The 24,727-nt window shown below is 48.1% G+C and overlaps 3 protein-coding genes across 4 annotated transcripts in view; 2 read left to right on the top strand and 1 right to left on the bottom strand.

Annotated features, from left to right (window-relative positions):
* The window catches only part of LOC149330796 (uncharacterized), a 91,771-nt gene that overhangs the window by 27,210 nt on the left and 39,834 nt on the right, over positions 1 to 24,727 (bottom strand). The gene's annotated exons all lie outside the window — the stretch shown is intronic.
* On the top strand, positions 3,416 to 7,430 carry LOC149330797 (uncharacterized). The gene is made up of 3 exons (XM_089561462.1): positions 3,416 to 3,672; positions 6,060 to 6,637; positions 7,113 to 7,430. The coding sequence occupies exons 1-2, from the start codon at positions 3,667 to 3,669 to the stop codon at positions 6,633 to 6,635; spliced, it is 582 nt and encodes a 193-aa protein (XP_089417588.1). The 5' UTR covers positions 3,416 to 3,666; the 3' UTR covers positions 6,636 to 6,637; positions 7,113 to 7,430.
* LOC149330794 (uncharacterized) overlaps positions 15,545 to 24,727 on the top strand; it is a 100,863-nt gene continuing 91,680 nt past the window's right edge. The window contains exon 1 of one of the 2 annotated variants that reach the window (XM_089561465.1): positions 15,545 to 16,023. In XM_089561465.1, the coding sequence (XP_089417591.1) occupies positions 15,668 to 16,023 (356 nt within the window). In that variant the 5' untranslated portion in view covers positions 15,545 to 15,667. The remainder of the gene's footprint in view (positions 16,024 to 24,727) is intronic. The other variant, XM_089561466.1, reaches the window with a different exon arrangement.

Below are 24,727 nucleotides of genomic sequence, written 5' to 3'. Positions count from 1 at the left end.
CGAATTAAAATATTTTTTAAACGTTTGTTGCGTCCAACACCTGGCTGTGACTGCCCTTGCATACATAGGAATCCCATAGCAGGCTTTTTATAGCTTCAAAATTTGGTGTCTCCACCCCTTTAAGGAACGAAACAGCGCAACTAAAACGAAGGACCAAGAAAAAGAGAGCGCGTGTTCGTGTCTCTCTTTTTCTTGGTCCTTCGTTTTAGTTGCGCTGTTTCGTTCCTTAATCCGCATGTTTGCTCTTCAGTCGCGAGGCGAACAGTGCAAGAATCAACGTCTGCGTCTTGTTCGCGTTCTGTCGGGCTCTCATTATGAGAAGTCAGGACTCGACATTCCATATGGGTGTGACCGTAAATTGACCGCAGGGGACCGTTTTCAGGCGACAATCACCCGGACTACGTCCCGGGCATCTCTTCGCGCTAAAAAAAAAAAAAACAGCTGCTGCTGCCAGTCGCCTTCAGCATTCATCGGGCCACTAAGCGCGACGTTTGAAGCAGCACTGTAGTCCGGTAGTAGGAATATAGGACGCGTAGTTTTTTCTCTATTTTCGCTTCCACGAGCTTCAACTTGTACGTTTTTTCACCACCTATCCAAGAAAACGATTAAATGTCGCTAAGGTGTCGGCAAAATCATGCAGTGTTATTTCCCATTTTACCTGATATTACAATTACTGGTCAATCAGAACCTGGCGAAAACCGCAAATACCAGACCAAAAACCAGTTATTAAGCAGAATAAGGCCTGCAATCAGAATGGCTTAAAATATTTAGCGCTGCAGAGCAAACGTAACTCGTTGCAGCTCGAGGTAAACTTCTATCCATTCACCTGTGCACCTCTCTTAAAGCCAAGCGAATAAAAAAGCATTTTTTCAGACATTACCAGTGAAGATCGCATTTCCATGACTCATTTAAAGTAACTGCATGGCTTCAGTGTCCAGTAGTGTTCGGCGTTCTCCACACTGAAGTGGCTGCACGAGAGCAGGCACATCACAAAGGTTCGTCACGGGAAAAAGCTGCCTCCCCTCAGATGTTGAGACTGCAGACCTGTATACCTCGTGCTTTCTCGGTTTCATTTCATAAGTCAACCTAGTCGACCGCCGTAGCCGCGCCGTCGCTGCCAAGCACAGGAGCGCAGAAGGAAGCCTATGCAGCGCTTCGCCAGATAATTCCGGCTGGCGAACAGGCTGAAAAAGTGCTGAACTGCTTTCCGGTCACCAACAGAAATGTTTCTAACCACAAGCGACGCGCACGCTTTGAAATATGCTCGCATGCGAGTTGGTTTCGAAGACAGCATCGCTTGGCGCGGGGCAGGCATGCTACGTTTTTGCCTACACACCGCGTCGCTGCCGACCGCAGCGCCACCTTTGTTTACAAACATAACGCTGGTACTAGTCAAAATCTTGAAATGGGTCTAGTGTTCACCACAACACACCACACTCTTCTTGTTGCGTCGAAGCGATCGCCTGCAATAGTGCGGGCTTAGGTAGGCAGCCGCGAACCGTGGCGGCCTTGTTTCTTTCGGCAGCGGCCGCAAAATCATGGCGTTGTCGGCAGAGGCGAGCAGTCTTCTGCTATGGCGTATCACTCGAAAAGCGATCGCTTTCCGCAAGACGCTTTCTCCCTCTCCTTTCATCAGGCTCCATTGCTCGACTTAAGCAGCTGTGACGGTAGCGGCATTGAAATGCAGGACGATGCAGAAGCGTACGCGGACACGGCGAGACGCACGCCTGACAATAATGTACATGCAGCGCGTTCGAATACTCCGCGAGCGTGTATACATCTGCCTGCCAAAGGGGGAAACGTCATGAGCTGAAGGCCCAGGAGCCGGTCTTTTACATGCGTGAGTGTGGGACCGCAGCGTCATCCTTGGGGACGGCGCGGAAGCAGTTTTTCCGCCCAAAGCCCTTCTCGCCCTGGAGCTCTCCTCTTGCTCTAAGCGGCCCTCTCTCTTAAAGAGTCTCGTTAAATCTCGTACAGTGCCCGGATGAGTGGAATTCAGTGCCCGGATGTTGGCTCTCGGTCTGGGCGTGACGTCACCACACTGCCGACAACGACTGACGTAGGCGTCGGCGTCGGCCGTTTGAAGCATCGCACACCTCTCATTTGAAGCGGCCAGAGCAACCGGCTGCTCCTGCAACCTAAGCGGGCCACCTAGGTCACGTGACCCAGTGGCGTCATCACAACCTGCCAGCCTGATTGCAAGTAAAGTGGCCACTGTGGCAGGGGGGGGGGGGGTTAAATCAATGATTGATCGCTAGACTTGGTAACGCTCCCGCGTTAAAAGTATGCGGAAAAGGGGGGATGGCAGAACTACAAACGACAACTCAGAGCACACCAGAAAGTCCACCAGAAAGCAATGCTGGCTATGAAGGGAGTGTGTGGATCTGTAAATCAGCTGGAAAGAACAGTCTAAAAGCTACTCCTCAAACTGCCATTCTGCTTACGATTTGAAGTGGAGGTTGATAGAACAATATGGTTCAGTCCGTGAGCAGCGGCCGATGGAGATTTACTAATTAATAACGCCCACTGTACAGAGTTTTAATCAGGCAGTGGTTGATAACGGCACGATTTGATTAGCCGCCGAGTCAGCGCCCGTGGGAACCGGTTGTAGCAAAAATAGCGTCGCTTTTAACGCGATGGTATTTTTGGGACTGTTTCGACGTAAGCACTGCATTTCAAACTCAGCAATCACAGTGCTTACAGTTTAATGAGGTCTCGAGATCTGAAAAGTAGAAGCGATGGTAAGTAATCGGGAAAATATGAAAAGAGGCCCGATTAGACAAACCGAATATCTCAAGGTTCAAAAAAGAAATATTCTTGGCTAATGAAACACGACCTAAAGTGACTTAGCGCCTTAGAAAGAATAGCCACAATGAAACATATACTTGGCAGACCGCCCAAAGCATTCGGTCCGTCTCCATAGTGTTTAATCAATTTGGTGCAATCGTTACTCGGTAGCGATCATATCGGTCTATGCTGTGGCAACATACGCCACAAATTGCAACTATCGAAGGCCTTCTGAAATCAACTCCACGAAGCATTGTTTACGTGAAGAAGATGAGAATAGGCTGTGCAATTCTTTGCTTTGCAAGGCAGGAACGCGGCCCCAGTATGCCAGTTGCGAAATTATTTACAGAAGAAAAAGAAATACAGTGAAAAGAAACACTTTCTGGAAAGACCCCATGCTTGCAAACAATTTCAGTCTTAGGACGCTCTGTACAAAGAGGAACATTTCGAGCGGAAAGCTGTGTAAAGGCGACTTGCGTATTCGCAGAGGGAGACGTCATCGATGCTGCCGGGAGCAAGGAAGGGAGAACCTGTCTTCCTCCTCACCGGCGCTAAAGCTGGGAGAGGGAAGGGAGGACGCTAACGACAGAGGAAGGTGTGCGCTTCTCGGAATACACAGGAATCGAATAGTGTGGAGTGAAATGGAACGGGGGGTAACGTTCGTTGCTCGTTTTGCTCGTTGCTGCTTTCCACCGTATTGCCCGGTGACTCCAAGAACGTGTCACTGTTTCGCCTTCTTGTCTGTTCGGATCCGTTGAGCTGGCAGGTTGTATAAAAGGAGAGACGCAGTGCGGAGTCGGCAAATCGGCAGCTACCAAAGTGTGGTGCACTATCCACAGACAGCAGGCAGACAGGAGTTGCATATTCGGCAACGCAGCTATGAAGGTGAGAGTGTGTTGAAATTTTCACGACCTTCAGCAGCTACTGCAAGTTTACGCGTCGTACTTTACGACTTAAAAGTAGTGTCCAATTGCTCATTTACAAAAACGAGCCATTTATAGTCATGTGCAACATTCTTGGAGAAAAACTGAAGATTACAAAATTGTAAGGTTCTGTGATGGAAATATTGAAGGCAGGGGTAGCTTCTACTAATGTGTAGCAAAATGTTTCTTGCAAAATGTTTTCCCATCGCTCGCATCGAGCAGTTAAAACTGCCACAGAAAACCAATGGGGGATGCTCTTGACGTTAACAGCGCAAAAATTCACGTCTGCAGACGGGAGATCTGCAGGTATATTGATTTTTGAAGTGAAATCTCGCGAAATGTGAAAAAAAAAATTCGTTCATAAACTATTTCCCGTTAAAAGATGCCTTTGTCTGAAATTTTTGGTTATGTGGCGTTGAATGACTTATCTCTTATAAAAACCGTCTGTCTTTATAGACTCTATTGCCTTCCTATAGTTATTTTTGTCTGTTCATATTCTATAGGCTGTCTATACACAAAAGTGTGCTAAAAGTGTATGGCCATGAATCTATAGACTGTCTATAGCAATTGTATTGCCTATAATCTATTTTCTAAGATTTGTCTATAGAGCGCCTATAAACTTTACTGACAGTAGTCTATAGACAATCTATAGAATGTCTAAAAAATTTGTAAGGGAAGGGCTGCTGTGTAAGGCGCTTCCGAAGGGTGCTATGTCCTGCTCGAGTTGACAGAATATGTAGCATGCATATTACGCTGTGATGCCACTTTAACGTAACGTGGTTGGCTGCCATGATGCTTTTCCTGGCCAAGTTACGTAAGCCGCGCCTTCGTCAAATCACTTCTTATCCGCTGTCGTACACCGTCTAGTAATGCGGATCTTGAATGCAGGTAACTTGAACATAGAGAACAAGGCTTTTCTGTGTTTGCGTAGGACGATGAAGTCGCCATTGCGAAACGTCGGTTAAAGGAATGCGACTCCCATCCCGGCCGCTGTCCGTTTTGTTTCCTGTTATTGATATCTCATGTGATTTTACAGGGGAATACTCGGAAGTACTGATCCACTAGTATCTTTTGCCGGCTGTTCTTAACATAAAAATGAAGCGAAGGGACACCAGATATTTACGATATGTTTATCTTTGGCGCCATATTTATCTCAGCGGGATGCATTTGAATCCAGCATTTACCTTGTTCTTGGTGTACTTGTACGGATGAAGAAAATACATGAATGTTCGCAGAACTTCGTACTATATTTTGTGCAGGCAGGTTGCCGTTTAATTCCTGTAATATCCGTAATTACCGTAATATCCAGTATACAGTTCACGTCCGTTGTATAGTCCGCAGAACTCAAATTCGGCTAGCTTGAAGAACATTTTTTTTCCTGCCAGATCTTCTGCACCCGGGGCGAAGTCTGCATTTGGTTACAATGAAGACCGATATATGGAATCGTTTCAGACATCCATGCTATACTGGGCGATATGCATACCCAGAAATTCTGAACAAGATGATCTTTTCCAACAGGGAACTTGTCATGAACGTAATTTTTTCGCATATCGTAAAATTTCGCCAACACAATGAGTATAGTCAAAGATCTCTCCTCGGGACGCTTGTAGTTTTTGCGTCTGCCACACTTAAGCACACCTATTCGGCTTTCTATGGCAGCCGTAACTGAGTGCGAGCAGAGGACAAACCTTGAGATCAAGATTTTGCGATGCATCGGAACAGTAAACCATTCCCATGAATACGCTCATAACAATACTTTGCAATATTCCACAGTTGCCTCACAAATAAAAGTGATGTCTAAAGCTGTTGCTGTATTCCATGAGCTGTCCATTTTAAAGTAGCCATTTCTCGTCCCTCTGTTAGACTTCTGTCGTTGGTCACTCAGGTATATCCGCGGCTTTCAAGCGCCTGTGGAAAGCGAACCGGCCATTGGTCCGTTGCACATCGGACCTCACGATTGGTTGGCATTGACTGCGATATGCAGCTAACGGTGCAGTCCGATCGCCTACTACCCTGTGAGGAGTTCGCTTTCTGCGGAAAATTGAAATCCGCAGGTATATATGAGTGACAAACCACAAAGGACCAGACGGACGTGAAAATCCATTTTAAAATATACAGCCTATATAGAATACGGCCTCTTCACTTGGGAAAATGAAACGCTGTATAGCCTGGCTTTATCGATGTTCCGCAAAGCAATAATTTTAGGTGTTGAACTCGCATACCCATCAGGCTGTATACTGGAATCTACTGTATGCTTTTCTTTCCTAAATGTCCCACATCGCTGTATCGCATAGCAGCTGATGTTCGTGAAATAAGAACTTGAATATTTCTTCAATTCTCACGACGCAGACGTTCGCAACCCTCGCTCTCTTTGCCTTCGTGGCCTGCGTCGCTTTCGCCGAAGAGGCGGCGAAGAAGGACGAAAAGAAGGAAGAGAAGAAGGACGTCGAAGGACGTGGAGGCATCCTGGGTGGCGTGGGCTACGGTGCTGGTGTGGGCCCGGGTCTTGTCGGCTCCGGAGTGGTTGGCGGCCCCGCTCTGGTCGGAGCAGGTGTCGGACCCGGAGTTGGCTTGGGTGGAGTCGGCTTGGGTCACGGCGTCGGCGGCGGCTTCCAGTCCGGATACGGTGCTTCTGCCGGAGGACACCAGGCCGGCTTCCAGAAGGGCGCTGCAGGACACAACCAAGGATCGGGAGCCTTCGCCGGTGGTTCCTCCCACAGGAACGTGAACGCTTACAGCAACAACCAGGGGTACAACCACAACTCTGGCTTCTCAGCCAGTGACAGCAAGAGCTTCGGCACCGGACACCAGCAGGGGTCCTCTGGATTCCAGGGTGGAGCCGCTGGTCACCAGGCTGGATTCGGACAGTCCTCCTTTGGGAAGACCGCCGGAGTTGGCCACGCGGGCTTGGGTCTCCACGGCTAAAGGTACCTCTCTGTTCTGGTACAGATGATCTTAAGGACAAACACGGGAAGCATGCAGATTGTAGCTGATTTACTTAATTACGGTTGATTTTTTATGGTGAGCGCTCCGTTTACCCGAAAGCAAACTGTGCTGAAAGTAAAATGACGCCACCGCGGTGGCTCAGTGGTTAGTGGGCTCGGCTACTGAGCCGAGCTCTCCACTACGGCACCTCTTCCTCTCTTTCTACTTTCACTCTCACCTTCCTCCCTTCCCTTACGGCGCGGTTCAGGTGTCCACCGAGATATGCGAGACAGATGCTACGCCAGTTCTTTGCCTCGAAAATCAACCAAAACCAATTTTGAAGTTAAATGTAAAAATTAACAATTACTGACATTAAAATTTAAATGTGTTACTTGGGAGTTGTTAACACTTGGCTCTCAATAAAACATGGGGACGATGTGTAATATTTTCTAATATTTTTCTCTTTTTTTATTTCAGCTGTTGCTGCTTCATCTTGTTTCCTGTTCGGTTCTCAGTGCGGCGAGCCACCCAACGGTTACCCACCCAGTAGAATGTTTGCCCTGGCCTGGTGCTCGGCTTTTTGCGGTGATTTCTTTGCGGTGCAGGACTCTGACCTCGTCGTGCGTGGACGGAAGGGCCTTGAACCATTGCGCTTTGACCAAAGCTGCCTTTGCGCCATTACGATTCGTCGTCATCTTCGTCGTCAGCCTGTGTCGTCTTAATACATTGTCAACTCGCTGCAAACAGCTATTTAAAAACGGAATAAAATGCTCAATAAAGTATTCAAACCTCCAATATGCGTGAGTTGGCATTTAATGGTATGCTTCAAGACCATCGCTTTTGCCACAGCAAAACCGGACTCTTAGATAGCTTTCCGCGCCTTGGTGAGAACAAAGAACCATCAAAAATGCTGTTTTTTTCTTCCAAAGCGTGGTGGTAACGTCAGAGCGAGCAAATGGAATTCGTAATGGTAATGACGGATTTTAAAGTGTATTAATTATAGCTATAGAATGGTTATAAAAGTGGAATTTAACGCAGAGATACTTTGTAAAGAGTCATATTTTAGGTAAAATAACTGGAGGGGATACTTAATCTTAACTCATTACGCTATCACGTCATGACCTTAATGCTTATCGATGCAGAATTCGTCATTCTCTACTTATCATTAATATATCCCTGGGAGTCCCCATACAACTCCTGGCGCAATAGTGCAGAGGTTAAGGGACGTGCCACTGCCCTGCGATGGCAGGTGCTGCCAGCAGTGTTGCGTGTGTGACCCAAGTTGATCTCGAGCAACCTCTCGCGAACAGTCATTAATTTAACTTCAACCTAGCACGGTGCGCAACTTTCTCACAATCCGGTGGGCAGGTTGTGATGGCGCCATGAGGTCACGTGACCTAGGTGGCACGCCTGCCACCTAGCGTGCTTCTCTGGGGATTATCGCGTTAAAAATGACAGGACGAAGCAAATGCATCTGAGCGAAGACAGGATGACGCGATTCTTGACAGCCCTAAACAAAATGCATAAGCGTCGCGTTGGAACCTTAGTCCGTTAGCCAAAGTTTTGACGAAGACGTTAAAAGACGCTTGTGAATCTCTTTTGTCTGTCTTTCGTCGTCGTGTCTTTTTTAACGTAAAGTATTTCTAAACATGCACAACCAACTCTCCCACCAGCACCTCCTTTATGAATCCCGGGGTCGAAATTAATCCACAGCCCTCCACTGCGGCACCCCTTTCTTTTTCCTTATTTCACTATCTCCCTCACGTCACTCCACTATTCCCTCAACCCGAAGGACGCGGGTTCGATCCCGGCAGCGGCGGTTGAATTTCTTTGGAGGAGAAATTCTAGAGGCCCGTGTGTGCGATGTCAGTGCACGGTAAAGAACCCCAGGTGGTCGAAATTTCCGAAGCCCTTCACTACGGCGTCTCTCATAGCTTGAGTCGCTATGGGACGTTAAACCCCAATAAACCAACCACTATTCCATCACGGCGCGGTTGAGGTGTCCACCCAGAAGTGAGATATTATCGCACCGTTTCATTTCACTGTTTCAACCTAACAACGATAACTTTACTGCTCCCGTATGAAAGCGCCTGCTTCGAAGCCCACCTGCGTCACTTGATAACGAAATGACGCACTGAGTGAGCGCCCGGTGAGCGACCTAACCTCGAGGTTCCTTTTCTCCGCTATTTGAAAGATGCGCGAAAAGGGACGGAGACGCGCAAAACCACGATCGCTCGCGAGCACTCGCGAGAGCTGCAGTTGCGCCATCTGGGGCACGTCATAAAAACAACTAGAACCCCACCAAGCGCGGGCTTTTCAAACACGAGTTATCACGAGGAGAACGCTTCGGTTTTCGTGTGCCTGTAGGCAGAGGGGCAATAGTAATATATCGCCGATGTAGTACTAGCAGCAGTATTAGCAGTAGTAGCTGTAGAGAGGGAGAAACTTTAAAGGGGCTGCGAAACACTGCTTGGGGGGATACCGGCTATACTTCAGGTGGGTTCTTTATGTCACACAGATGCTGACTTAAAAAGAATTACAGGAATCGATGCACAGGAACGGGAGTTATTCAGTGAAGAAATTTCAAAATACAAGCAAACAAAACGCTGCTCTCAACTCGATTTTGGCGGGGCTTCCCTCTCCTATTTCGCTCTCCCAGTGACGGCACCTGGCGCAACCAATCAAAACAGCCAGCCAGAGCACGTCGCGGAAGTTTGTACTCCATGGTTGCCTGCTCTCTGTAACTCGTTCTTGCTGAGACTGGCAGCGTCATTTCCATGCCAGAGCGCCCCTGGTGGTGTATTTTTATTTTACTTGCTTTGCAGGGCTTTTATCTAAGGCAAACAAGTTGTTTTTGTTGATCTAATATAAAACGCAGACAGATGACAAAATGTGTCACTATTTATTCACACAATTTGCAGTATATTTACTGTTTGTCCGATCATCAAGCTCGCGCCAGGTGATGTCATATCCGCTGCTAAAAACCCGCCACTGTGTGGCGACACCATCAGAGCCATGAAGTTGTTTTTGGGAGGACATTAAAATATTAAAAAACGGAATGTACGCGGTATTACCGACGCTAATAGCACCATTATAACTCGCTGTATGCAATCAACAGGCAAAACAGTTAACTAAGATTGTGTTTCTGGGCCCCTTTAATGAATAAAGGAGAGGCCTTCCTGGTTGTGCGCCTGGAATGCTACTCCAGAAGTGGGTGAAAAGAGAGAAAAAGGGAAAAAGGAAAGGTGACAGCAAGCATAATCAGCACCCACGCACTGACAAACACACATGATTGTCAAAGGATGTCCACTAAACCCGTGTCCCTAAGAAAAACTAAGCTGTAATAGCAGCTTAGTGGGGGCAGTAGTAATTGAAATAGTTGCAGCATCAGTAGCGGTAGTTTCATAATTGCAGCGAAGAAACACGATCATACAGAGAAGAAACAAACAGTACATCCGTGTGTTGTGCGTATCTTCATTATGTGGTCGTGTTTTTTCGCTGCAGTTGTGATGTAAGAATACGACAAACTAGACCAAAAGCTCGTTTTACTCCAGTGGTAGTATAGTACTATCAGAGCAGCCGATTAGCCGTCGTCGTCAGCGGGCGGCATTACGATTGATTGGCACGCAGTTTTTGCCGTCCATTCTGCATGTTGCGTCTTGTATATATGTTGTTTGTGGGTGCCGCGAAGGATCATGATGGCCTCCTCTGTATGTAACTGACCACAGTTCCGGCCATGGACCTTGTTTTCCTACACTTGGTGACATCGAACTTTTGCTAAATTAGAAAGCTGGCCATATATACCGCGGCAGGAAATGGGATTTTACGTTCGGCTTTCCACATGTTCGTGCCTGAGAGAGACGGGAGTGACAGTGGTCGTGTCGATGAATTGGTTGTCCAAAGTGTCGCTGTGCGAGACTTTGCGAGACACAGTGCGCAAAGTGCGAGACACAGAAGCTGAACATGGACGCCATAGCGAGGTTGATCGACGTCGTCCCGATGTATTTGTAGGACACAAAATCTAGGCTTATAACCCAGCGAAAACATGCAAAACGTAGCCAAACGCCATCAGCTGATTACGAAGCAGTGTATACTGCCCCCCTTGTTCACGAACCTCTAGCACAGCTGCTGTATTAAATGGAGTTTCTAATGCAGGTAAATTGCAGGGCTGCGCAGAATCACTCCCATGGAATGGCGGGCACATGTCACTTCTATTATCAGGGCTGCCAACTTCATGCTAGAACACCTGAAACACAATTTTCACGTCGCTCTTGGCACCTCTCGAAGTTTTTCTGTATAAGTCACTTGTCCGCTTCAAATGAGAATAAGCTAACCCAATATGGGGGCGCTTTACTGAATATTTTATTGACTCCCTCGAAGCAGGGCAGAATCGCCAGAACAGCAGCTTGGGCCTGTTGGTTATTCACCTTCAAGTAACAGCGCAAGAAACACAGACGGGACACATAGAACGAGAACACACAACAATCGCTTGTTGTGTCTTCTCGTTCAATGTGTCCCGTCTGTGTTTTTGCGCTGTTACTTGAAATAGAAATGCGTAGCACTTTTTATCGCGGGTAATTTCAATCATTCGTCAAGGGTGACCAAGGGTCAAAGGTCAGTGAAATAAAATAAAATGTTGACATGTCCGACATTCTCGGGCAAAAAACTTGAAAATTGGAAAGTTGTAAGATAGTGTTATGGAAATATTGAAGGTTATCTTCCATTCTTCTTACATGTAGCAAAATCTTTCTTTTAAAATGTTTCCATCGATCGCATTGAACAGTTAGGACTCCCATTGCCCTTTGTATGTAAACCTGGATATGTTTACAGAATCCGCGTTTTCTTACAACTTTGGATCGTTTGAGACTGATGTACAGGACGGTAAAATTTTGCCTTTTAAAGAATTGTTTACATTTTTGCCCTGCTACGTACTGGCCGAAGTATTATGCCTGAGTTCTGTTCGTTGGTGCAAAAATTTGTACAAGGGGCCAAGGCCTCGTCAGGCTCTTAGCCTTTAGCCTTGACCTCCTCTTAGACACCGTCTGAGGAACAAATAAAGAAAAAAAATACAAGAGTGCCGCCGGGTTATCTGAGGATATATTGATTGTTTTAGTGAAATTTTGCTTTTTATGGAAAAATTGCGTTCATAAACGGTTTCTCCTTCACAATTACTTTTGTCCAGAATTGTTGGGTATGTTATCAGCAAATGCTGCTATATGTTTGGTCAGGATATGGTTTGGTTTAAGAAAAGGTAAATCCCGCCCTCCCACCCTCATCACCCTTTCTCTCTATTGTGGTATAGCCACGCGTAGGCGCTGCAAAACCACGTGACGATCGAAGGAAACGGGAGTGTGTTTGGGGGTAGCCTTCGTTCTGAAGCACCCACGTTTGAGGCTACATGGTTGTTGTGTGGGAAAGCTGGCGTTGATTCACTGTTGGTTATTCGGAGAAGCCAACTTAGCTGAAAGTTACCGGCGGCTCTCGACTGTCCTCTTTCGCTCGCTTCGCTGCCGAAGACACTGCGGAAACCAACTGTGCCTAATAACTTTAGTGAGAGAATACTCTATCTTTGGTGTACTGGTATAAGCATTAGATGTCGTATAATTGGCTACGGCTAAATCCGAAACAATGCCTGGCCCGGCTTCGATACGAATGAAGAGCGATAAGGATGCGATAAGACTGCGTCCGCATCGGCACCAAACGGCGATAAGGATAAGGTAAGGATGCGATAAGACGTACTTCGATAAGGAAGTGCGTCTGCTAGCGTGGGTGAACCGGTTGCTTGCTTCTGGGTTACAGATGAGCATATCTATCGTCATGTTTTAAGCGCTGAATCATCGATATATCGAACTATTAGTGAAAACCTTTGACTTCGACATATCCGAGATAGACTACAGGTAATGTAATCTGTAGTAGTTGTCTGTTATAATCTAGTATAATGTCGTTGGTTGCCAAACTGTCACCTTCCTGCTTGCTGTACAAAAAGTGACAGGTTTAACCATATTCTGCTGAGTATTAAGAGGTGGCCTGTTACAGCCCGTAGCTTTGGCTCCATTGCGAAGAAGAGTATTCGTGGAGTGTGGCGGTTAAAAAGCAGTCTGTTTGGTGAACCTGATCGCAAAGCTTTGAGTAATGCGACACCATACAAATAAATATATTTCTTTGCAGTGTTAGAAGCTCGGGTTGGCATAAACTATTGCGCAGGCAGAGCATCTATTGTTTGAAGCAGAAGACAGTTGTTTTCGGTATTAATATCGGAGGAATAAACAATTCGTGAATTCCGTCAAGCGAAAAACACAATTTCTGCCATCTTCACATTCATCTATTCGAAGCCGCTAGATCGATGACTTCTTTTATGTAAGGAGTTCGGTCATGTGATTTGCATGTTCATGAACCGGTTACGCGTCAATGTTGTCCTGCTGTTGTGTCAAAGGATAACACATGCTAGCGTTCGCTATTTGTTCAGGCCCCACAGTACATTTGGTGAGGAAATCATGATCATCATTTATTGTACCCTTAAAGATCCCGATCCCCTTAAAGATCCCCTTAAAGATCCCGACATTACATTGAAGGGGTGGGGGAAGACAGTGGTGTGAAGCGGCCATACACTTAAATAGCAGCACAAAATAACAAGAATACTAAGTTTGACGTGCAATTAACGTCAGGTAATCCAAATAATACAAAATAATATATGACAAACGAAGTAGTAGTATATAAAATTAAACATTAAAATGTGTGGTCAAAACAAGCTGCAATAACCACGCAGAGTGGCTTAAAGTAGGAAAATAGTTATAGGTGATGACGCAATGACAGAGGCAGTTCAAATAGCAGGCAGAGCAGCGCGAGGGAAGTAGCTATAGTTGGTTCAAGTGGTCTGTTAGTAGCTGCCTAAATCTCGTGTAATTAGATTCAATGACAGTGGTTTCAGGAAGGTTGTTCCATTCTTCTATGGCGATGGGAAGGAAAGATCTGTGCAACCGCTAAATGCCGAGGGAGTTGAATAATCGGCTAGACGAGCGTAAGGGAGCATATAACAAAGTTTGACGTAGTGCAGGGAAGTTAAAATATAGTTTGTGCAAAAGACAAAGCATCGATATTTTTCTGCGGAGTGCTAATGGTTCAAGGCCGAGAGACGATTTTAGGTTAGTAACGCTGTGTCGAGACGAACTCTGCGACGTTATAAAGCGTTATAAATCCATACGCCATCTCGCAAATCTCGGCGGCTGACAAATGCTTCCCATGGTAATTTATTCCTTTGTTCAGACGGCAATCGTAGAGGTGCGACTTGTATGAACATCCGCTCGAATGTGAGAAAATGAGTTTGTTCTGGACGATGAATGGGTTTCGCAGAAGAAAATACACACATGGATGTCGACCTATCCCAGGCACGCTTCTCGGCGCATTTGGCTACGCCTGACAGCCTTCTACCGTCTCTCAGAAAGCGCCCGTGCGCCTGCAACTGGTGTTTTCTTACTCGGGTCACTCGGGGCATTTATTAACGCGTCGCGTTCTCGGCGCGCGCCTGTCATTAGCAGCTTGTATATCCCACACACCGTCGCTGCAGCCACTTGTGTTTCTCTTGTTTCACCGCTTCCTCACCCCCCCTCCTCTTCCCGCTCTTGCTTTTTAAAAGCAACAAGCTTCCAACACAAAATGGCGACGGGCCAACGGGACCGCACGTCGTCTGCGAACGTCGTCTGCGCGAAGAATACACAAGAAGCGTGGGAAAAACGCGGCGCGGTTGCGTATGAATGACAATGCACGGCCCTCACCACGCGCCTGGGAGCGGGTCAGCCTCACTTCCGCTGCTTGCGTCACGTGTGTGGTGACGTCAACAGCACGTGACGCGATCCTGGAGTGCAAGGCGGCGGTGTGGGCTGTTCTTTATTCTTTACCCGAACGCGTCGGCAGCAGCCGAGCTACAGCCGAGGAGCCCCGATGAGAGAGTGCGTCACCCGCAGTAGAAGAGGATAAAAACGAGGCGAGGGAGAAACGTGCGCGTATCGTCTGCTTTTGTCTGCTTTAGTTGCTGCCAAGTGCCGCCAGAGCGATTCCGTCGCATGCGACTTTTCCGTACTTGGTTTTTCGCGCTGCAGCGATATTCGTGAAAAGCGTCTTCCTGTAATGAGTCAAAGCATACTTTATACGAATGTTGTGGTTCTCGCTGAGTTTACGCTGCTGTCAAATAACCAGCATTGCCTTTTAAAATCTTGGAAAAAATGCATCACAAATGAAATGACGTATGGCCCGAGTTCCGCTCGTGGATGTGGACCTCGATCACCCACGCGCTGTACACAACGATATGAATGGATCGAGCTGGTATGGCGGAGTGGTTAGCGTGCTCGTCTCGCACTCGGGAGACCCTTGTTCGATTCGTCAAACACCAATTTACCTGTTCTAATTTGCCCACATTAAGCGCCGGTGTAGAAAAGCACTACACGATTATATAAAGCCTACTATAACGTGCCGATGAAAAAAAAAAGAATAGCATACATTTCTATTTGTGCGCAAAAAATATAAACGCCTTTAAATGCCTAAGCCAAGAAAGAAGTGGCAGTTTCCAATAAACCGTCACGGCGAGCGGACGAAAACAACTCAGATTCTACGGAACCCTAATACAAAAAAGCACTACAAAACAAATCCAAATAACGGGCTACGCAATCGCTAGCGACGCCAGCGCCGCTACGTAGCACGCGGGATACTCTTGCGTAACACCCGGAACCGGGAGCGCTTCCTTCCGCCACTTACTCTCCTCCGCTGCGAGTGGAGCGCGCGGGGAGTCCCGAGCGAGGGGAGGGCGGCTTTCGCCCTTGCGCGAGGCGCCGTTGTCGTCAGCACGGCGCAGGAAGAGCCACTAGTGAAAGCGATTTTTTTTTAATCCTCCTTTCTCTCTTTCTTTCTTCTCCTCCTTGCCTTTCTGGTTTTCGCGCTCTCTCCTTCGCTCTCTCTCCGGTTTTCACGGCGGCGCCACGGTCGCGGGGGCGAGTGGGCGAGAGTCCCTCCGACCGTGCGTGCGCCCGTGTGTTTCCAACATGGCGGCCAGCGGATGCTTGGACGAGGAACGGAGCGAAGCCCTAGCCGAACACTCGGCTGTGCGCAAGAAGAGCGTGTTACTCGACATGATGCTTCCCGAACGGATATACAAGCGCACCGAGTTCGACTTCGTGCGCTCCGGTCCTCCCAGCGGCGGTGCAAGCGGCGGCAAATGCCTCGTCGAGAGGCTCGGCGCCGCCGTGGTGAACAAAGTGGTGGTGGGCTCCGGCGTTGCCTCTTCGAGCTCGTCGCCGGCGCTCGGCCTGGTAGGGAGCCGAGACGGGTACCAGCCCGCGTCCGACTTCGCCACCGAGCGCCGGAATCACCGTTACGGCCGAGCGGCCAGCACGGACAGGTCAGTGTTTCTCTGTTGCACGCCTGGCCGATCTTTTGTTTGGTGTAGCAGCGGCGGCCGCCTCGGCTTCGGGCGAATCGCTGAGCACCCGCTCGCCTTTTTTTTTTTCTCCACTGAAAGCAAAAAAAAGATCGGGTTCGAACAAAGAAAAGGAAAACTCATCGCATCCCTCGCGTTTCGTCTTTTTCTCGAAACCAGCGAACGATTTCGGTCTGGGAGAGAGACTTTCCTGGACCCCGTGTTTCTCTGCGTGAATCCAGTGTGCGCGTTGTTTTGATTCCGCCGAAGAGCGTGCGAGAAAGTGCGTTTGGAAGCGCGGGGGGGGGGGGGGGGGGGGGGGGGCGGGCGGAGAGGAAGTTGTCGATGAAGAGAGCCGGAAATAAGGGGGGAAAGGCAAGGAGACGACGCCGAATGGATGCTGGAAGAAAGAAAAAGGGGGGGGGGGGGGGGGGGGGCGGTGAGGCCGTGGATTCGTGGGGCAAGAAGGTTTCGCTGGCTTGTGGCGTGCTCTCCTCACTGCCTTCCTCGCTGCTGACTCCTGGGAGTTGCTTCGAGGTAACCGGGTCAATAACACGTTATCGTCCATCTAGGAGAGAGAACATTATGCAGGCGTCGTCGACTGCTAAGGTTTCCCCTCTCCGGATACGACCAGGCCGCGGCAGTGTTTTTTGGTTGTGCAATCGTATCCGGAAAGACTGGGAATTCCTTTCCTTTATTTCTTTTTTTTTGTCTTTCCAGTCGTGGTTTGACCGAGGACTTTTGATCAGGGCTCTGGAAACGTGTTTCGGACTTTCACTTGCGAATGAGGCGCTTGGACCGGAGGTGTTGGCTTTACATGCTTAGGATTAGGCGTTCTTGAAACGTGGCGAGACTTCCTCAATTAGGAATGCGTGACGCGTACCATGCATTAACTTCGTCGATTCATCTGTATAATTTGCTCATTAGGGAAATGGACTTGTGCATAGGGTTTGTAGTATGCAAGTAGCAGGCGTGAACAGATAAATTCCTCGCAAGCACGAACACATTTTCGGCGTGCAAATATCTGAATGCTCTGCCTCAGTCTAGACGTAGCGATACGAAAGCCATGACCGGGTGCTATCGAATTTCGTTATTCTTTCGAAGTCGTGGCCCGTTTTGTCCGTAGCTTACACGCAGAACTTGCATTGTCATCCCGTGAGTTTCCATAAGCCCGTGTCTCCGCTTTCTTGACTGCATTGTTTTTTTGTGCGTTTCGTTGATGCATCGAGGTATGGAGCTAAAGCCGAAGGGGGCTCACGTGAGGTTTCGCACCTACACTGGCATTTAATTCCTACCAAAGGTCTGTTTTCCTAGTCTGAACGTTGTCGACCGTAAGCAAGCGAAAGCATAAGAGACAGATATGAAATTGTATTATTTTACCAGTCTTATTTTTAGTATTCTTTTGTGGGGATGGTTCGTGGAGACATCTGTTTTGCCGAAGACGTATGAAATAGTTGTCTGATCCTTTGTTATTTGCACTTATTATCGCTACCCTAATAGGTTTCCGCGTGATCTCGGCCAGGAGCGTCATGGGGATGTAAGAAAGCTCTAGCTTTTTGCCTTGGCTAAGCGGGCTGTTGCTGCATTACAGTATACCACCTATGTTAAGCGTAACTATTAGTGCTTTGGTTCTAGTCTCCTCTTTGCAATGACATGCTAGATAATTGTCTTATAAACGTTTCCCGATCGATCCGTGGAACCCTTTGCGTAAATGCTAACCAGGTGCAGAATATTCAATGAAACTGAGTGCTGAATCCCAGGCGCTCAAAATTACTGTATTTTCTACTGAACAGCGATTCGACGCCCCTGCGTAGGTGTTATATTAGCGCTGATTAACCAGCGTTTCAGTGTTCAACCTGTTATCGCATTTAATTATCTAAAGGCGCACTAACGACACCCAAACAAGGCGACCCCCCTTTTTGAAGGTCGCCGTTAGGCATAAACAGCGCTTCCAAAACACGTGGCTTGCGCGCGGGTGCTCCAGCTGTAAGTCATGTGCCGAACAGAAGTGGCGACCAATGTTCTGCGTCATGCCTATTTAGTTATTTCTTTTCCCTCTCTATCTGCGCGTCTACGCGAGTTATATTTTCCACCACTGAGGATGGCAAGCAGCGCACCATGCGTCTTGAGGTTAGAGTCGTCGGTTTGATAGTTTGGTGCATGCGCTGGTATTTTCACCCGTTAAAGCGAGACATAATGGAGTTAACCCATTCTCGTTGTAGCTTTTTTAACAAAAAAAATGCGCAATCTGTTTCGTAACTTGTCCCGTGTGTAGAAATTTTGGTGTCGTCTGAAGAACCTCATGTGAGCTGAATTGGATTGGTTTATTGGTGTTTAACTTCCCAAAGCGACTCAGGCTATGAGGGACGCCGTAGTGAAGGGCTCCGGAAATTTCGACCACCTGGGATTCTTTAACGTGCACTGACGTCTCACAGTACGCGGGCCTCTAGAATTTCGCCTTCATCGAAATTCAGAATTGATCAAGAGCTCTCCGAATACTGCGTCCGTGAGCCCACGTTGTTGGTTTGCCACGTGATGAACGATTAATTGTAAATAACTACGCTCTAAAGGTGGATCTGCGTTAGGGGCTCTGTCGCTGAAGTGTTAGAGCTCGAATGTCCTTTCGTTGATCCCTGGCTTCTTGGCGCACAGACGCTTCTGGACGCTTCCTACCACATTGAAATGATGCAGTTACATCATATTTACTGATACTTTCTCGGGCTCTGTTGAACTGTCGTACTTGCGTTATTTGCTCGAGCCGTCAATTGAATTTTGATCTTCTTTGGTACCTGTCATGTCTCGTAGTTCAGTTCGAGATGTAAACGATCTCACAACTCTTCGCCGTCTATTTCTGTTCTGGTAATAATTGATAAAACAGTTCCGAAGCCACGTGGCTAAGTCCGTACAATGAACTGACCTAGCCCAGAGTCTAGAATTCGGCTGATTACAAAGTAGAATTAAAATCCTGGGTTAACAAAAAAAAAAAAAATGACAATCGGCGGCGTGAACGCTTCGTCTGCTCGGGATGGTATCGATAACGTCGTATTTGGTGCCCGTGCGACTTGTGGTTCTTACGACCGTAGTTTCTCAAACTTGCCTAGAGGAGAAATACGTGTCACCGTCTATGCGTGTTTCCTTGAGGGCGCTTCATTTGGCCGCGTGCTTGTACCCTGGCACACGTCGGATTCAGACTGGAGTACTGACACACGCTGAATACGTGAACCCTGTAGAATCCGCTCCTAAGGTTAATGCGCATGTACAAGTGAGAGATGCGCACATGGCCTTCGCTTTTCTAAGTGGGCAGGCCATTATCCTTTCGAGAAGACATTTTTCCTTCTTGGCCATCTTCTCAGGCGAAAAGGCAAGGAAAGGGTTAGAGTCCTTAGTGTACATGGCTTCTTCGAAAGGTATTTTCCCCTCTGCCTACAGTTTTCTGTACAATGGCCCCGGAAAGCTGTTCTTCGACAACTGCGGATGGAGAGGAGAACAAGGGTTGGTGGAGGGGGGGGGGGGGGGGGGGGGGGGCAAGGTTGGCACACTATTCAAGGTGGGATGCCTCCTCCTTCAGAGTTGAGGGTAGGGAAGGGGGGGGGGGGGATGACCTTCGAGTTAAAATGCCCGACCGTCGCCATGGTCGTCGTCCTTCGATGGGTCTGCAGCTCAGTGGAGTTTTTTGACGGGCCTGCCTCCGCTGCCGCCGGTGCCTGAGTGACGTTTCGGACAAGAGAAACGCTCTCCTCCCTCTCCGTCTTTGTGTCCTCCTCCTCTCGGTTCACTTTCTCCCTTCCTTTTCTCCGGGGTGTGGTGGTCGTCGTGCGCGGTGGGTAATTTCTTCTCGAAGAGCGGTGCCAGTCAGTGAGCCCCCCCCCCCCCCTTTCCACCCTCTCCCGCCTGTCTCACGTTTTTGGCCCGTCGCTTGATTGGAAGTAGCGGAGGGGCTTGTTGTAGCAGGGCATGCCAAGAAGGGTACTGGGACGGGTGCAGGGGTAGGCAGGTTTGCATCTTTTAACTTCTACCCTTTCCTTCGTCGCTATTTTCTTTCTTCCTACAATGGAATGCAATTCAAGAACGAAGCGTCTTGTCCCCCGTCAAAGGACCTTCTTCCAGCCAATGCCGTCGGCTGATTCTCGTAAGCCTTGCTAGTGTGACGATGCAGGGACGGGCATATCTTATTTCATCTGCCACTCCCTGCTTTCTCACACTAGCAGGTTCATGAGAATCGGCCGACGCTATTGGCTGGAATGGGGCTCTTTGATTGGGAAAAGCCGCTTCGTTCTTGAGTTCTGTACTATAATAGGATGTGCCTTTACGCGGATAGCTTTACGAGGTGGTTGTTTTGGGCGATAGGCACGATTAACAAAAGCCAGGAGAGGATACGAGCGGAAAGAATTTTACACTCAGCATACAAGTAAATGTGTAGAGAAGTAAAATTAAAAACAAAAAAATTAGAACTGCTCGCGTGCCCTACCTACTCTCCGTTTCATACATAGCAGGGAACGTTGCCAAAGCTAGCGCGCGTGTTCGTTCAGGCTAAGTCCGCACGCAAAGAGTAGTTCTCCGTACAACCAAACATATTTCGTTGAGGCAAATCTTAAGTGCCGGGACTGGCACCTCCTGGACTTCGTTTTACCTCTTGCCACATTTTCGTGCTGCGACTCGCCGAGATTTCGAGAAGCAAAAAGTACACGTGGCGGTATGATACGCGGTTGGTAGGGCGAATGGCTTCTACTAAATCCGTGCCCAAAAAGTTCTTCACACTCCGTGAATATTATGGCCAGAAAGCCCGAACACTGAGCGCCTCACAGCGTCGACCATGATTTTCAATGCTACTATATCGTTTCATACCGCTCTTTGTATTCGTCCGAACAATAACCGGAGTTTGGAGAAGAACGGATGATATGTGGCGGAGTAATATAGCTTCGCGGACACACTACTTCAGCAACCTCCGCAGCGTTGCCTGCTATGTATGAAACGGAGTATAGCTATCGCGTACCTACACTTGCAAGTCCGCTGTAATGCATACGTGGATGCGTGAGCTTTTACTTGTCCTTGTCTTTTCCCATCCCCTAACGTTGCACACGTCTTTGGTCGTCCCGTCGCTCGCTGGGCTCCTCTTCGTAGTTTCGCTTCAAGCCTTATTTCTTGGTCTATTGTTCTGTTTTCCTCAATAATGAATAGCTTTGAACGGAATGATTTTATAGCTTTGTGATAGTAACTTAGCTCCAGAACACTAGGCGTCTTGTGTTGAGGCGTCCCAATTTAGGCTGCCCTCGTTCGTAAATAACGGCGCTAACTTTAAGTGGACCAGCGAAACCCCCCCCCCCCCCCCCTTCAAAAAAGAAAGAGGCTGCTTGTCATTAATTTTCCCTGCGCACTCGTCACGTTTTTCTTTTTTTCAACTTGCTTTCTTTGCCGACTAACGGCGGGAAGCAACCGGAAAAGAACTTGGTGTTGGCCCAATTGGTGATCTTCCATGATTTTGGAAGGACCGCGAACACGTATGCGGACAGCAGTTATCAATGCGGCAACACTGGGGCGCTGATCGGGATGAAAATGAGTTGTCGGAAGGTAAATTCGCTGATTTTCTGGGGAGAACTGACGTCATCAGACCGGAGCATTCCCATCGTCTCGGGAAGCGAAGTAACCTGGATTTCGGTTCGGTGTTTCGTAACTGGAAGGAGTCAAAGAGATCCAACAGCAAAGTGCGCTTGACGTCATGCCCCGGGACCGGAGAAGAGCTTTAATTCTGTTTGCTCTCTCGAGCGCAGCTGTATGTAGCAAGCCTTCCGCAGTTTTCTTGAGAGAGCAGACATGCAGCCCTTGCTGGTCTTCGAGCTCGAAATGTCAGGTGCGGGGGCGACTCTCGGCGATGACGTTGGCAAGTGTGTGAACACTGGGAGAATGCTTTAAGAATGTCCTTTCCGCGGCGGTGTGAAAAACAGAGAGAAAAAAAAAAACACTTACGATGGCGTTGTATACTGGGCAATGATACTGCTGTACTGGGCGTACTGGGTACTCGGGATTTGTATAAATTCATTTCACTCTTCTGGTGTTTAAGATTCTTGAAGCTTGCATGTTTTAAGGTGACGTGTATTCCATACAGTTGATGTAATATTTCAATACATGCAGTTCTCTTTGTATTGTGGCCATAAAGCAGCTGAGTTTTGGGTGCGCGAAAATTGCAACATGACGTAGTCGAACACATAGGGAAGGCGATCACGATCAGTTCATGTTAATGACCGACGCTTGAAAAAGCTTTTCACCTGTATGCCAGCATATGTGACGCTTTCAAGACACACATCTGATTTTCTTAGCCTACGGTGGTCACTGGGCCTACAGACGTAGTGTTGAGGGTTAAGATGGTGAGGAAAGGGCGCAGTAATTGTCTCACATCTTAGTGGAGACGTCATTCGCATCGTGGGGGAAGGGATGAAGGAGGGAGTGAAAGAGGAAAGGGGGAAAGAAGCGCCCCTGTGGAGGACCTTGGATTATTTTCGATAACGTGTTGTTCTCTAACACGGACTAGTATCCCGCGGCACGTGGGTGTTCTCGAATCTATAATAGGACACAACGGTCGGTAACACCAGGTTACGGTCCGCGGCATCCTGTACTACTCTGCTGGCCAACCACAGCAGTGAACAAAATCAGCTTTTCAATATTTAACTCCATTAAATAAGCCAGAGGCATCAAAATTCTTGTGTTGCTAATTTAAGATCGTGATTAGCTTCTTGTTTAGGTATCAAGCAAAGCTTTAACAACCTTCTGTTTTTTGTCACGGAAGAATTCTGTTCGCCGCTCCTGAATGTGGGCGGAGCTTCGCTGCAGACTTGAGTAGTAACCGACCATGGCCTCCATCGAAATCATCTAAGCGGCCTTGGTTCGAGATTTCGCCTTTTTCCTCACCAACCTGACCCATACCATGCTGTACGGTGGCATACCACACCATACAGTACAGTACTATACCATGTCATACAATAGGTGCCGCCGTGGTGGCTCAGTGGTTACGGTGCTCGGCTGCTAACCCGAAAGACGCCGGTTCGATCCCGGCCGCGGCGGTTGAATTTCTTTGGAGGAGAAATTCTAGAGGCCCGTGCACTGTGCGATGTCAGTGCGCGTTATAGAACCCCTGGTGGTCGAAATTTCCGGAGCCCTCCACTACGGCGTCTCTTTGGGAAGTTAAACCCCATAAACCAACCAACTAACCATGTCATGCACTACCGTACCACACCGTACAATACAGTCGCATACCGTGTCATACAATATCATACGATGCCATACCATACCACAGTTACAATGCAATAAAATACTATACCATGTCATACAATACAATACCATAAAATACCATACAATACAGTAGCCGCCGCGGGTGCTCAGGGGTTATGGTGCTCGGCTGCATGACCAAAAGACGCGGGCTCGATCCCGGCTGCGGCGGTCGAACTTTGGTGGAGGCGAAATTCTAGAGGCCCGTGCACTGTGCGATGTCAGTGCACGTTTAAGAACCTCAGGTGGACGAAATTACCCAGAGCCCTTCACTAACGGCGTCCCTCATAGCCTGAGTCGCTTTGGGACGTGAAACCTCCATAATTCATACAATACAATACCACATTACGCCATACCAAACCATACCATGCCGTGCTCTCTGTTATGTCGCCTCGTTCCTCCACCATTCGTCCGCTTCAGTTCCGTGTTCCGCTTGGGAGCCTTTTATGTTTCTCCTTCCGTGCTGCGGGTGCAATCGTGTCTGCACGCATGCGTTTGGGACCAGACCCCGTACTTCCGCGTATATTTTGGTTGTACGTTAGTTTCGCGTTGAGCCGCGTTACTGCGCCCTTAGCGACGAATTCCGAGCGGGAACTGCCTGGTGGAGACCACAGAGCGAGGATATTGCTTAATGGAGGGTTCGCCGAAAACGCACCCCGCGTCTCTCGGTGCTCCGCAGTTGTCTCCGTTCCGGTTTGATTGCCTTCCTTCTTTCTCGGTGCGTGGTTAGTTTTTTTTTTTTTTTTCTACCGGGTTTCGCTTCAGTCTTGGTCCGTAGTTCGCACTCATTCTTTTTATTCCTCCGCCGTCGCCGGGGTTAGACAACGCGGAAGCTTTCAACAAACCACCTTTTTCTGGCACTTAACGCACTTCCTGACTGAATTCCCACCCCTTTTGCTTGTATTTTTTTCTTCATTTTTCGGGTGCTGTAAGAGAGCATAATTGGAAGTCGTGATTGCTGTTTGGACGTTATTACTGTCTGGAGTCGGTTTCTCTTATTCGTTAATTCTAACACGCGTGTGTGTGTGTTCGTTTATTGTTTCTGTGGGCCTTAGTTTGTGTTTATATGCGTGGTCTTGCATTCGTGGTGGTGGGCATATGTAAACTGCTTATATCTGGGTATATTAGTGCTTGCATACGTAGCTACGGGTATCTTCTTTTGTTGCTGTTGGTTTTGAAAAAAGAAAAAAATGATTTTTAATTTTCAGGAAAGGAAACGACGCAGTAACTGTCTCTTCGGCGGACACCTGAACCGCGCCATAAGGGAAGGGAGGAAGGAGGAAGTGAAAGAAGAAAGAGAGAAAGAGGTGCCATAGTGGAGGCCTCCGGAGTAGTTTCGACCACCTGGGGTTATTTAACGTGCACTGACATCGCACGGCACACGGGCGCCTTTTGCGTTCCGACTCCATCGAAACGCGGCCGCCGC

This window comes from Amblyomma mixtum, chromosome 9, assembly GCF_055824585.1.
Source record: "Amblyomma mixtum isolate Tamu chromosome 9, ASM5582458v1, whole genome shotgun sequence".
In the NCBI taxonomy this organism is placed as follows: Eukaryota; Metazoa; Arthropoda; class Arachnida; order Ixodida; family Ixodidae; genus Amblyomma; species Amblyomma mixtum.
The sequence above is the reverse complement of the archived record's forward strand: the minus strand, read 5'-3'. Positions and strand labels throughout refer to the sequence as shown.